This window comes from Anarrhichthys ocellatus, unplaced genomic scaffold (genome assembly GCF_004355925.1).
Source record: "Anarrhichthys ocellatus isolate YVR2014 unplaced genomic scaffold, GSC_Weel_1.0 scaffold1035, whole genome shotgun sequence".
NCBI classification, from domain to species: Eukaryota; Metazoa; Chordata; class Actinopteri; order Perciformes; family Anarhichadidae; genus Anarrhichthys; species Anarrhichthys ocellatus.
In genome coordinates, this window is record NW_022281009.1 from 1 (window position 1) to 14,054 (window position 14,054).

General features: G+C 43.6%; 1 protein-coding gene across 2 annotated transcripts; it reads left to right on the forward strand.

The window, feature by feature from the left end:
• Positions 1-410: 410 nt before the first annotated feature.
• Positions 411-13,803, forward strand: LOC116377223 (KICSTOR complex protein SZT2-like). 2 transcript variants are annotated; one of them, XM_031838810.1, is made up of 7 exons: positions 411-1,048; positions 1,210-1,374; positions 2,205-2,258; positions 3,111-3,195; positions 8,702-8,875; positions 12,405-12,596; positions 13,374-13,803. In XM_031838810.1, the coding sequence occupies exons 1-7, from the start codon at positions 905-907 to the stop codon at positions 13,604-13,606; spliced, it is 1,047 nt and encodes a 348-aa protein (XP_031694670.1). In that variant the 5' UTR covers positions 411-904; the 3' UTR covers positions 13,607-13,803. The 2 variants fall into 2 exon arrangements, with proteins under 2 accessions (XP_031694670.1, XP_031694672.1); XM_031838812.1 differs by lacking the exon at positions 2,205-2,258 and having other exon boundaries at positions 413-1,048.
• The last annotated feature ends 251 nt before the right edge of the window (positions 13,804-14,054 follow it).

Below are 14,054 nucleotides of genomic sequence, written 5' to 3' on the forward strand. Positions count from 1 at the left end.
CCTTTCTACCTGCCTGTCTGCCTGTCTGCCTTTCTACCTGCCTGTCTGCCTGTCTGCCTTTCTACCTGCCTGTCTACCTGCCTGTCTACCTGCCTGGCTACCTGCCTGTCTGCCTGTCTACCTGCCTGGCTACCTGCCTGTCTGTCTGCCTGTCTACCTGCCTGTCTACCTGCCTGTCTACCTGCCTGTCTACCACAAGCTGCTATCTTAACAGCTGTGAGAACCAACAATAGTCGTGTTCATTGTTTATGTTCATAAAGATAATTTTGGGGGAGTGGCTTTGGAGGGGGGTGTGAAGGGACGGGCTATCAGTGTTGCTGACTTGGCAACTTTCTTGCTAGATTACTAGCTTTTGGAGCTAGTGCTGCTAGCTACTTTCATTAGAAAAGAGTTTGCTACACTGGGCTGGGTTTTTAGGTTGGATATTTATTTTTAAATCTCAACATTATCAACCCTGCCTTTTAAGTCGTGTGATGACAACTGCGCTATCTCTATAACAACGGGGCAAACTCTGCTGATGAAGACTCCATACAATAGTAGGAAATGGACGCTGAGTTTTTCATGAATTATTTATTTTGACCAGACTGTGTATGGACTCATCTTGACCTACAGACTCAACTTTGGCCTCGGTGCCAGTGTGCAGCAACATTTTACGCAACGCATTATCCTTTGATACAGACCACCTGTTATGATGCCACCGCATTCCATATTGTCTCCCATTTCACTCCTTTGCACAGTGAAATGGGAGACGAGATACCCTGGCCAGCCACTTTGTTAAGTAGGCATGACCGTTGGACTGTCTGTCTTCTGATTGTGCCCCTGAGGAAGGGTGCGTTAGATGCTTTTAGATGGTCCAACAACTTGGTTTGAAACATGCTAAGACCTTTAATCGCTGATATGTGTAATGCATTATCCACTCTTTTGCTCAGGTCCAGAGATCACAGACGAGCTGGTCAAGGTGCTGCGTAAGCGCCTGGATGAGACCACGTTGGATATCATCACTGTCATGCTCGTCAGAAACTGCAAGCTGACACCGGCCGACGTGGAGGTAAATTGCTCGTCGACAAAATTAAACTTAACTTTGTGTTGTTTCTGGCTGCTCTGTAGTTCTGTGTACACTCCCAGAATTATGAGTTTTTATTCCCACTGAGGCAACCAGAGAGCGCAATTTCTTTGGATGTAAGCCTTCACCCAGTGTTGTCTGCTCAGTTCATCCAGCCTTCAGGATCTCCAGCCACTGAGGTGATGACCTTCGGCCTCCCCCGGTACTGCCTCCCCTGGCTGCCCGCTGTGGCTCACTACCTCAGGCAGAACCTCCTCATCTTCCTGCATGTACCAAAGTACACTGACAGCAACACGGCACACCACTTCAAGGTATGACCCAGACCAGCTTAGTGTTATCAACCTAATATGGTAATATGCAATGTTAATGTTCTTAACTGTTGACCAGGGCATCAAACCCTTGTGGCAGCCCCTTTGCTCTGACATCTCTCCATGTCTATAGGTCCCGTGTGTGCTTGTTTCTGGCTTAACAACACTGTAAAAGTTGAATTTCCCCAATGATGATGAAAAGTGTGTCTTTCTTGCCTCTTTCTATTTGGCCTAGAGTGCCTAGAAAATAACAACAATGCTGGATATCAAACCTTTCTTTGAGTTACAGACAAAGGCCAGAATCTGATGGTCGACCTTAAAAGGAAAGTTCTGCTTCATTACAACTCGGGTCATATGCTGTATTTTTTATTTTTATTTTTTTACATCATTTCTGTCAGCTCCGAGGGCTTTCTGATGCAAAAGCAAGGTAATTGCTGAGATCCGGGAACATGTTCAGCAACATTGCTACAGCAAAGTGTGACGGAGCAAGAAACACAAGAAGTCAGATAATTGGAAGGAAAAATTAAAAAAACAAAACAGCAACAGCCAAATTGTCTAAATTACTTTATTTTAAGGTCAAATAGACGGTGAACTCACGCAATTTGATGCTAATAAGCCCTCACTGCACAGGAGAGCTGTGCATGCACAAGTACAGCAGGTCAAAGTTGAAGCAGGAAGTGTCTCTGTAAACTGATCGATGTGAACAGTGTGGGTCATAACATTTCCATTTACCTTTAGTTTGACTAAACTTTTGGCTTGTTAAAAAAATAAAATTCTACAAGGTATGGATCAGAATTAGCCTTTAAAGCCATCTTTTTTCTTTCTTTTATCAGACTGGAAATAATAAAAAAAAATATGCAAGTAAATTGTTCACCGCAGGAAGAGAGGTAAGATTATTTATACACTGTCGCAAAATACATGGCGCTAAAAGCTTGGTGACTTAGTCACTACTCGTAGAGCTAGTGATTGAACTACCGAAGGTGAAGAGCAAATTATTTACACATTAGCCAGCCAACATGCTAACACTAGTAGAGCTTCAACAAAATGGGTTTGAGTAATGTTTAAGAAAAATTGAAGTCAAAATTTTCATTTCTCGTTATGTGAATATATTCCGCTGTCTTTACTCCTCTGTGACAGTAAACTGAATATCTTTAAGTTGTAGACAAAACACCACATTTGAGGACGTCATCTCGACTTTGGAAAAACTTCCACCATTTTATAGACAAACAACTTATCAATTAATCGAGAAAATCTCACAGTAGCGCTCCAAGCTAGCTGGCTTGCTGAGGTAGCAAGTGAGCTAGTTAGCTTTCTCACTAACAGTGAGCTAGTTAGCTTTCTCACTTGCAAATAATATTCCACATTTGTACTATTCTGTTGTAACTGTTTATAGAACAAACATGTCTCTTTAGTGGAGCAGGGTTACAAAAGCAGATACCCAACTCCTTTAAATGACTTGTTGACTTGTAAAAATAAGTAATTGCTGTTTGCAAATCAAAAACGCCTCCCTGCACTGATAGATGACTGTTTGACATATGCAAGGGCGCTACAAACAGCTCTGTTCAAATTGATCTGGATTAAGAATGAATAAATCCTAGATATGGGAGGCTCCCAGCTCTGCAAAACTGTGGCAGAGACTAAAATCATTTTTGACAAGTCTCATTGTGATGTATGAAATAAATGCTGACTTGTGTGGTTTGAGCTTCCAGGGGCTGATTTGTCTTCTGTTCTGTCTGCAGCACTACTTTCATTTGAGAAGTGACTTGGCTGACGGTGATATCTACCTCTACAATAAACCTGGAGGCCAGGGGACGGGAGGCAAAGGTAATCACATTCTCCCAGCTCTGTGTGTGCGCGTGTGCGGCATCCTTCGGTTCTGATAAGTGAAGCCAATGCAGAAGTGCCTTAAACTTGCATTCTCTCTAATGTCCACCAGGGGGCGACTCCTCTGGTTGCATAGAAGTCTATGAGAAAATGACTCTACTTCTCTCTTGATTTATTACCTCAGTAAACATTGTAAACATGAGTTTATGGTCTCAATCTCTAGTTTCAAGTCTTCTTCAATACAGCATGATGTTCATTTAGTACATTATGGTCCATTTAGAGTCAAACAGACCATAAAGCAGGGGATGCTTCAGGGCGGGACTACACGGTGATTGACAGGTTACTGCCTCTACCAGAGAGACATCATATACGATGTTTCTACATCACTCCTCCGCATTCCAAATATGGTAACTTCCGTTCATCGGTTGCAAAAAAAACAACATGGCGACATCGCCGAACTCTCACCAATGGGTGACGTCACGATGACTCCGTCCACTGTACAGTATATACAATACAGTGGTGGGCCGTCAGGGCCTGCAAGGCCTTCTCTGCTGGCCTAAACAGAATCACAAAGCTAAATCTATTTTATAATTTAATAATTTTTCTTAAATACACTACATGTATTATAATTTATAAAAATATTTTCCCCATTATCTTATTTTCTCATTGCACAGCTACTGTCTTCCTCAGTTGCTCTGCTTCCAGTGCAGCTTGTTTTAAGTAGAGCTTTTATCCAATCAGATTTCACCTCTGTGTCGCTAGGTAAGAACAGAGGCAGAGGCCTGCAGACTCACAAGTGAATCCATGTGCAGTTTAAGTGAATGGGGAAGATATTGTTGATTGTCATAGTCTTCAACCAATCAGATCTTTAGTTTGACATGTTGAGCGTATTCTTTGACGTGTCAGAGCCTGCGCGCCGGCCTATAATGACGTCAGCAATACGTGCAGCTCAGTGTCCATGTGCAGCTCTCCCGCGAGGTGCAGAGTGCGCTGTGATTGGTCAGTGGGCGAGCACGTGACTATCGTGAAACGAAACTTAACAGCAGAGGCTGTCGGGTAGTGAATCGCATCACGTGATGCAGCTCAGCCAATCAAATAAGGGCATTCTGACTGAGTGAGATGTACCATGACACAGGGGGCTGAGATGAGGAAAGACATTGCAGAGCAGTACGTTCAATGTTCGAGTTGTGAAAGTAAAATCCTAAGACAATCTCTTTGGACTTGTCATTAAGGCGTGATGGTGGGTCCCACATACAGACCAGCTGAGAACCATTGTCCTCCATGAGCACAGAAAACATATTTTCCTGAATATGAGCTTCTGCATTTTCCAGATGCTCTAGTACTATTCAAAGGTATTGTAAGTCTCGTACTGAACGGTACGTACATAGATACGTACATTTACTACGTACATAGTTACAGCCTTAGAAACTAATAATATCTGTGGCGCCATCATGTGGTTATAAGGAGGTATTTCAGCTGCAGGACAGCATTGAAGGCCTAGGTATAAAATGCACGGACCGCCACTGATAACATACGACCATAGACTGTATTGTATCTGTGCAGTTGCTAACTGTAACCTCCAGTGCTAGCCTCAACAATGTGGGCAGCACTAAAGGACATACTATGTGAAAAGCAAACAGACATAACCATAAGACCGACACAAGCTGCCCAGAGCCCGAAAGCTTTTTGGTTTGGAACACCTCAGTGTTTCTATAATTGTTCATCATCTGTTTAATTTTTCTCTCCACAGTTGTTTTCTGCCAGATGCTGAATATTTTCCTCTCCACCCTTTGTTTTTTTAAAACGCTGCCTCTGAATGGCCCCTTCTTTCCAAGCAAGTGTTCTCCACTGTTTTGTACTTTGTTAAAGTATTGGTTGTACCTGTATACGTTCTCTTTCTTTTCTTTAGTCTTCTTTAGACTGATACATTTTCCTCATCTACCTCAGGGTTAGCCTTTGTGCTAAAGTTACTGGCTTAGCTCTAACTCGTTCTTTGACTCGAGTGGGTGTGTGCTTATGAACGAGTTAACTTCCGAACTTTACTGACGGTCCGTTTGTCTGTGTTTTCTTCAATTGTTCTGTATTGTGTGCTGCGTGTTGTTTACATTCTACCAGGTTTTTAAAATGGCGGATGCCAGGGCTGCATTGGCTCATGTGTTCGACCAATCACCGTTCACCTACATCACTCCCAGTTCCTCTTGGGCTGGGAGATTACCTGCTCCAGAATAGGAGCTAAAAAGTCCCTCAAAATGGCGTTCCGAGAACTACGTTCCTAGTTCTTGTGGTGCGGACACAATAAAAATGGTGTTTCTTTGAACAATGATAAAGGCAGTATGATATCATAGGATATGCTGACTTTCCTTTCCTATGTGTAACTCCCGTAAATTCAGAGCAGATTTCCCTCTGCTTGTCTGGCATAACAGAAACTACTTCTTCATCTCAGTGCTAGTTTCTTTGATGCGTATCAGCACAATCATTTTCTTATTTTCTGAAGGTGGGTTCCTCTTTCTCTGTCGCACCGAACCTCATGCGTAGGCTTTAACCGGATACTTAACACATCTCTCTATAGGTGTTATTGGCCAGTGCAGTATGTATTCATCCTTGTGTGGGTTCCTTCCTGTCAACAGCACCAAGTCTAATGCTTTGCTTTTATGCAAATCAAGACGAAGAGTTCAGCAGACTTCTCTGTTTGGTCACACTGCCTCTCCATATATTTCACTCAGTGAAAGGCGAGTGCTGCTGCTGGAACTGTGAGAACGTCGCTGTGGAGAGCGAATACACGACTCCGCCATCCTTCAACAGCTCTCACCAAAGGGCAACTAATTACTGGTGTAAATGACGAGTTTACCGAATTAAAACCCCTCATTTATAATTACTAATCTGCTACCGCTCATTGCCATTTCAACTTAACATTTGGCTCATAATCACGGCGCTACATTTTTCATTTGAGAAACACGCTATCCTGGGTGTGCCGGCTGAAGTAGCTTTGTTTCATTAGGCACAAGCAACGGAAGTGTCTATAATCACACTGTTGTTTACGCTGTGCAGTTAATGTGTATTAGGCAGAGGAGTGGACTCATCCAGTCCAGTCATGAGTCTGACTTTGTCGAATGGGAATAATACTGTGATTCATGAATACTGTATTCAGCTATTTCTTCAAACAATCGCCAATAGTACACCTTTTATCCTAGCCACAAGCTCTAAAAAACATCATCATCGGCAGATTTTCACCTTCTCAACGGTCCTTGAATCGTCGGACAAAAGCAACAAAAATCATGGTTTGAAATTGTGATATTTCATCAAAAGCATTTTATTCTACATGTCTCATTTAAAACTTGCCACAAGTAAACAGATCCTGTAAAAAAACGTTAATTTCTGAGCTCCTCAGCAACTGGGAAGCCATGATTGACAAAAAATCACTGAAAGTCCAACTGAAGTGCAGGCTGCTGAACACAGAGCAATGAAGAGAGGACAGGTTGTAAACATGTCAATAGTTCAATTCATATAGCACATAGAACATCGCTAACACTTGGAGAAATATTGGATATATAGATTCCAGTGTTTTCCAATTTTTGTAAGATAAATTATACTAAGACATTTTTTAAGATTTTTGGCATTATAACTGTGTTATGCTGCACAACAGACACTCTTGAGTTCTCTTTACTTCTAGCCATGGTTGTGCTGTTTCCATAGAGGTGCAGGACTTATGTATTGCAGTGAAAAATGAGGCCACAGAGAGTAAAATGCTTGGTGTTCATGAGGGTTAAAATACAGTTTTGTTTCTGACTGCAGAGTACTGTGAGCTCTCTGGGGATCCTCACCTTTAAGTCTCTTTAAAATGACTTCTCTGTGCCTGTCAACTCCTAAACACCGAGGGCTCCTGCACTCATCCCACTTAGCTGTCTAACTACTTTTTAATTGCTGTGCGGAGGAGCTCTGACTCCGTCTCATTTGTTTAAGCAGCTGCGAAACAAAGTGCTCAAATCGTATGAAGGTACCTGATCCCTGCCCAGCATGTGAAATAACGATTACGTCTTCCTATCAGCTAATTACCCGCTGCGACAGCCACGCTGGTGTTTTCTTACCGCGTGAGTCATTGGGATAAGATGTGGTCCTGCAGACCCCTTCTGTAGCAGGAAGTACCACAGAGGAGGAGGTCTGAGTACTTTGACAGGTTATATGTCTGTTTGTCCGTCTGTCCAAGACGCAGTCACAAAACCTTACAAGTGTGTAGTTGAGATTAAAATGAAAGCCCGGGTTCGTAGATGGGTTTGGTCCGAGCAAGGGTGCTGGAAGCAGGGGGGTAGGAAGTGTGGAAGGGTATCGGTCTCCGAAATGATATGGATGCAGAAAGATCAAATAGTTGAATGAATCTGTGCTCTGAGAAGCAGGACGTGGTTGTAACCTACAGTGTAGTAGTGGTGGTAGGTCAGATGCACAGTGCACCACACCCATCTACAAACTCGCCCTTCATTTTGAGCTCAACTACAAACATGACTGCATCCTGCACGGCTGTGACGCTGCCACGAGGACAGGCGGATGAACTTCCTGCTACAGGCGGTGTCTCCAGATCACATTCTGCCGGGATGACTTGCGTACATACAGACTCTCAAGGTTAATCACTGCTAGTCGTGTCTTTAGTTCAAAATCATGTCAACCTGAGTTTTACATTTAGTGCAAATTTTATTTTTTAATAATATTTATGGGAAGAAAATGGTGTCTTTGGGAACAAATCAGAGACACTCCTCACTCCTCCAAACCTCTGCAGCTGGTAGCATGTTCATGTGTTTCATAGGTCATTGGAGTTACAGGAGTCTGTGTACTGATTGGCTGAGGGCACTTTATGGCCGCACTTCACTATGAAAACTATCTCCAACTTAAGTTTGGCCGCATAAACACAGCTTTCCATGGACATCACATGACCGCTGCTCTGCTGTGTTTTTGGCACAAAGCACTGAATGGATATATGATGTGGTCATTTTGCTGTTCATAGCAACTCATTTTAGTGAAAAAATGGTTAAAATATTTTGTGACATGTTTGAATTAACAAAAATTTCTGAAATGCATCGTGTCTCCTGTCCAAGACATCCACCAGCTCCATGCATGGTACAGCTGACTCATTGTGTGCACAAATACCCAGGACCATGTCCACACATACAGCAATACTGACTCATACAAGCAGAGTTACAGGGCAACTACCTTAAGTCATGAGGAACTGAAGCATCAAAAGAAAATGGATTTTAAGACTTCCATTTTCACTTTCACCGTGCTCATATTTAATATATGCTGCTGTGACAAAACAAAGGATAAGGTGACAGACACCATGGCAATTAAAACTAAATATGATATTTCCCTGTTGTACAGATGTCTCCGTCAAGGCTCTCTGGTTAACTGTGAACAAAAGCAAATCCTCTGTGACTCTGCAGGTGGTGGGAGCCGACTAGCTTCCAGTTTTTAAGGCTCATTACTAGTTTGTTTGTTTGAACAAACACCTCTGCTCTTTCAGGTATCGCCTGCATCGCCCTCTCATGCGTGGACGTCCACGGCCGTTCCCTCCAGGTTCCGGTCCAGGACTGTGCTGCACTACAGAGGTCAGAGAACTGCACCACCCCCCTTCATCCAGACCATTTCGATGAGCTGACCACTGTGGGTAAAGTGGAGTCCATGGACATCAGCTCAGGTACAGATGAACACAACACTGAGCAGTTGTGGTAACCTGGACCCTGTTTTGTCAGGTTTTTGTGTTGAACGAATGGGGAAAACAATTCTTGTTATTGAAGGAGAACGCTGTAACTGGTAGATGCGAAACGAGCTGCGAGGGGAAAGTGAGTGGTGTCAATGTAACATACCGTCCACTGAAAGTGGACATATCCTATCCTGCCTTTTAGTTGTGAACGTGGGCTACGACAGACTGCGCTTGTTACTATATGTGAATGTATTTGTGACTATCGGGGAGCCACAGGTCTCGCTCTTTACAGCCTTCTTCCTCTGTGGACCTCAACACGACAGAAACTCTGCCCGGCAGTCACTCACGTTTCCACCGCATCCTTCCGGCAACATGTCATCTCGCGGGACTTGAGAACGAGACTTGTCCTTGTGCGAGACTCTTTCCATAATGTTGTCAGACATTTTTAACAGCAATCAGAGTCTGTAGCAAACACGATCACTTTCACTGGACGTACATGACTGTCTGTGTTTTGGCAGCTCTGGCTAAGGTCTTTTCTGCTGAAGTCCCCGAGAACAACATGTTGGTGCTGAGGACCTTAACACTGTGACATCAGCACATTGACCTTCGTTTATTTAGAAGCAGATCCCACCCCCTTGTTTTCCCCGCAGGGTCGGGTAGTATCCGAGATGGGCTTACCAAGCCGGGTTTCAGTGAAGCACAGGGCAGCGGATCTGCAAAAGTCTGTTTGATCTGTTGAGTCAGCAGTTTGTCAATCCTGATGTCCAGACAGGAGACGTTCCCCAGATGAATTGGCTGGAGCGCAGTTTCAAATCCCTGCCGTCACAGTTCAACCAGCGCTCCCACGGAGAGCTGTTGAGTGAGGAGCAGTGACATAGATTAATGTGTAATGTTCAAAGGTTTGTCCCTGTGAATGTGATCAGAGAGGGAGAGCTGAACACTGAACAGGTCAAAGGTCACCTCACAAAACACGGCCATAACTCAAGAATTCAAATGTCAACTATGACAATTTCTCACAAATATCTTCCAGGATAAAATGATGAAGTGATGACATGTTGGACAGACATGGATGTAAACTGCAACATGACTGTTTAGTGGAGGCATACAAGTGCAAGGCTGTAATTCTAGTTGTTTTTTGTGTGCATTTTGCCTTTTGAGAGCTGGCAGAGTAGATAGACAGGAAGCAGCACAAAACTATCCGAGCACATAGCTTCAAATGAACTGGTGCATGAAACTCCAAATGAACCATGGCGAGAGAAAATATTGTTTGTCCTGTGCAGTTTTGAAAAATGGTCAAAAGAGACATATCCTGACGTTTAGTGTGGGCTAAACAATTTTATGACGTATACTTATTAGACTATTACTGCCAGGTAAACACCCACATTGTCTCCAGGTTGTAAGATAGGCTTTGGGTTTGCACCCGGCATTAACACGAGAACTGTATCTGCATAATAACATCTGATCACAGGCCTTTGCATTTGTAGCAGGTTTTAATATGCGCCCTGGTTATCACCAGCCGGCCCACGTTTCAATCAGAGCCCAACTTGCATGTATCCAGGCTGAGCAGGAAGGGGCTCGTTTGTACCTGTTGACATTCCATCACTGTGTGTAGCAGACGGCCTCCAGGTGATTGCAATGTGTTCTCTGTGCATTTAAACCTGAATTATTACGTGTTGGTCCCGATCCAAATAAGATATCCAGATACAGATCACATCTTAAAGGGATAGTTAATGTGTTTTAAAGTGGGGTTGTATGTGGTACTTATCAAAGTCAGTGTATTACCTTCAGTAGATGGCGGTCGCCCCCAGTTTGGAGAAACAGACAGGAGTTACCATACGGGGGCAGAGCAGTGTGCAGCTGTGGACAGGCAGCAGCAGAATCCTATTTTAGACACCTACACAACATATTAGTTTAAGTGTATGCTATATTTAGAACATTTGTCTCTGGTTAACCCTGCTATGAGACAGTGAACTGATACCGTTGGATCATCTATGCTCTCGTAAAGCCACCAGACTTCATTGGAAGAAACAACAACTCGCAAAACATGTTTCACAGCAATTTCTTCCAATTTGGCACCAACGTCCACTTGTACTTAAGGATGAACTGATTAGGATGTGGTGGTCAAAGGTCACTGTCATGTCACAAAACACCCTTTAACCCATAACTCAAGGATTGAAATGCTAATTATAATAATTTCACACACAACTTGTCGACCATCTAGTGCAGGAAATGACGATGGATAAGTGCCTCATACAACCCCACTTCAAAACATTCAAACTATCCCTTTAAGACCAGCTGGCATTGTAAAATGTCCGAGCCCGAGCTGCGCACATCCTCAGGCTTATATTCTGAGACTTGGCTAAACTCTCATGAATCAACACAACAGTTTCCATACTCTGAGCGGTGCTCGCCATGACCAGTGGACTGAATGTGATGTGTGTAATCAGTGCCGTTCCCCCTTTAGAATTACAGTTTGATTATCTTACAAGTTTACGGAGAGTCCCGGGAGTCAATTTATTGTATAAACTACACTAATTTGAAAATGGATTAATTGCAGTCATAAACGTCAAGCTACGTTATGGGTAACAGTCCGGCTATTAAATTTAAAGTCTGAATATTAAATGCCTCCTAAAATTGAATGAGTAAATCTTCCTGGTAAATGAATAGCGCTCTGTGATATGAAGAGGTCTTTGTTCCTGGAGGCTCGATTTGTCACTGTGACACCACATCGCAGGGCCATAAATCATGGTTTTGGGGGCTTATTAACATGATTGTGTTTCTAGTCTTGTCGGTGTTGCAACAAGAGAGAAGTGACAAATATGACTCCAGCTGTTTTGGTTCTGGGCATTAAAAATAGAGCCACACTTAAAAGGTTGGTTTGATTCATTAAAGCGTCCCGGTGCAGTGAGTCACAATCATAGTGCATCTGTGCTATAGTATACTTTAATGAAAGGTGACACCAAAGATGAAAAGTTTGCATTTTGCTGAAAAAAGGAAGGAAGTAGCAGAGGACAGAAAGCAGGAACACAATGTTTGCATTGGTGCCAGATCACGTTCACTCATACTGTCTCGTTTCTCTGTTATGTCTAAAGATGAGCTGTCTTATATTTTTACCACCTGTACAGTTGAAGTGGAAGAGGTTTGTGAGTGGCTGAGAGAGGTGAGGACAGCATGTGGACACTCTCGACTATTATTTAAATGTAGGTCTCTATCACCCATGGAGGAGAGCCTCAGTGCTGCTGACCACATTTCCCATAAACCTTGCTGCTTTCTTGTTCAAATTGAAAATTGATTCTTTCCTCTCACCAACCCCCCTCCCCGAATAGTAACCATAACCGCTAAGGCTATACTATATGCGCTCATTCGTTTTCATGAAAACATAAAGACTGTGTTTTATTAATGTCCTGGTAAAGCAATTTGGTCAATGTTTGTGACTTGCTCATTTTAACACGACTCAGTGTTTGCTGATCCCCCTTTATTATGTGCTGAGTCAACAGGATTGTGTCTGCTTGTGTTCCAACAGAGCCACAGCTGTATGTGCGGTTTGACATCTGGGAGCAAGGCAACGTCAGCCCCTTGCAGCTGAGCGATAAACTGCAGGGGGCGCTGCGCCACGCTCTCTGCGACGTCATCATGGAGCTGAGAGTCTTGCCGAAGTCTCTGTGCGTGGCGGCGCTCTGCCCGGCGAGCAAAGCTCAGAGACAAGAGGCCAAATGTGAGGTCATCAGTTTGTTTGATATCTCAGGGGGATCTCAAGTATGAACGGATTAGAATATGTTTGTCAAAGGTTACTGTGATCTCACAAAACACGTTTTAAGTTAAGTCAGGAGTTCATACGCTAATTATGACGACAGATATGATGTAAACAGCAACTTGAATGGTTGGAGGAGTTCTAAAACTGAGACCTGAACCTGGTGCATACTTACGTCTTCAAGACGGGCTTCAACTGAACCCGACTGGTACTGAGACCTGAACCGGGGCTGAGACCCCGAGCTACAGTATGTTTCTACTTTCCTCTTTTGTGCGGCACAGTCCAGGAATGAGAAATGTATTTGAAATGAAACAAACCAAAAGCTCTACTCGTCTAAGTGACCCGAGTCTGACCTGAAACACTTGAACCTGGTTGGGACCTGTCGGGTGTAGTTGTGGAACTAGTTCAAACTGACTCAAAGGACAAAGAGAGACGCATGCCACTCAACACATTTTCATTTATCTTTTACATAGCACGACTTTCTCTTACAATTGTATTTATACTTATTTGATACTTGAATCACACATATCTCCAGCTGTCTACAGTTCATTTGATTTAATGTATTATTTAATTTAACACGATTCACATCATTTAAGGCCCAGTTTCACTGTGAGGAGAAAGAATAAAACTCGCTAGTTGCCAACACACTGTATTGAGCTGCTTGATTATGTTGTGTGTTCTATGTTGGTAAAAACATCAAATGTCTCTTAGATATAAATGTGACTTGTTTGTGTCTGAAAGTGTTGTCTTCAGGACTGGCGACTCCTCAGCCTGAGGTGAAAGAAGTGAAGGATGGCCCCAGGCAGCGCAGTGGCTCGCGGGTATTTAAGACCAGCCCCTCTCCCATCAACTTAACCCAGGCTGTAGGGAGCCCCCCCGTGACGGGGACCAGCACGCCCGAGTCCACCACGCCCACCAGCAAGAGCACCCGCCGCAGCTTCTGGGACATACTGGTCAGTGCCTCCAGAGGTTGAAGGATTTCATCTGTGTGTAGCCAAATTACGGGCTACATTAGCATTCATCACAATGCTCATGGGCATCTTATTGTAACGGGGTGTATACCTCTGTTAATATTATATAGTTGTACTGGGGTTTATGTTTTTGCATTTGCTGACTGTAATAATTAGCTGAAACCACCTACTGGCTGATGTTGTTATCACCGCCACGAGGATCATGCCATCGTTTTTTTGTGCGTGGATCTGTGAGTGATGCACGCACACTCACTGGACTGAGTGAGTGAGTGATGCACGCACACTCACTGGACTGAGTCAGTGAGTGATGCACGCACACTCACTGGACTGAGTCAGTGAGTGATGCACGCACACTCACTGGACTGAGTCAGTGAGTGAGTGATGCACGCATCACTCACTGGACTGAGTGAGTGAGTGAGTGATGCACGCACACTCACTGGACTGAGTCAGT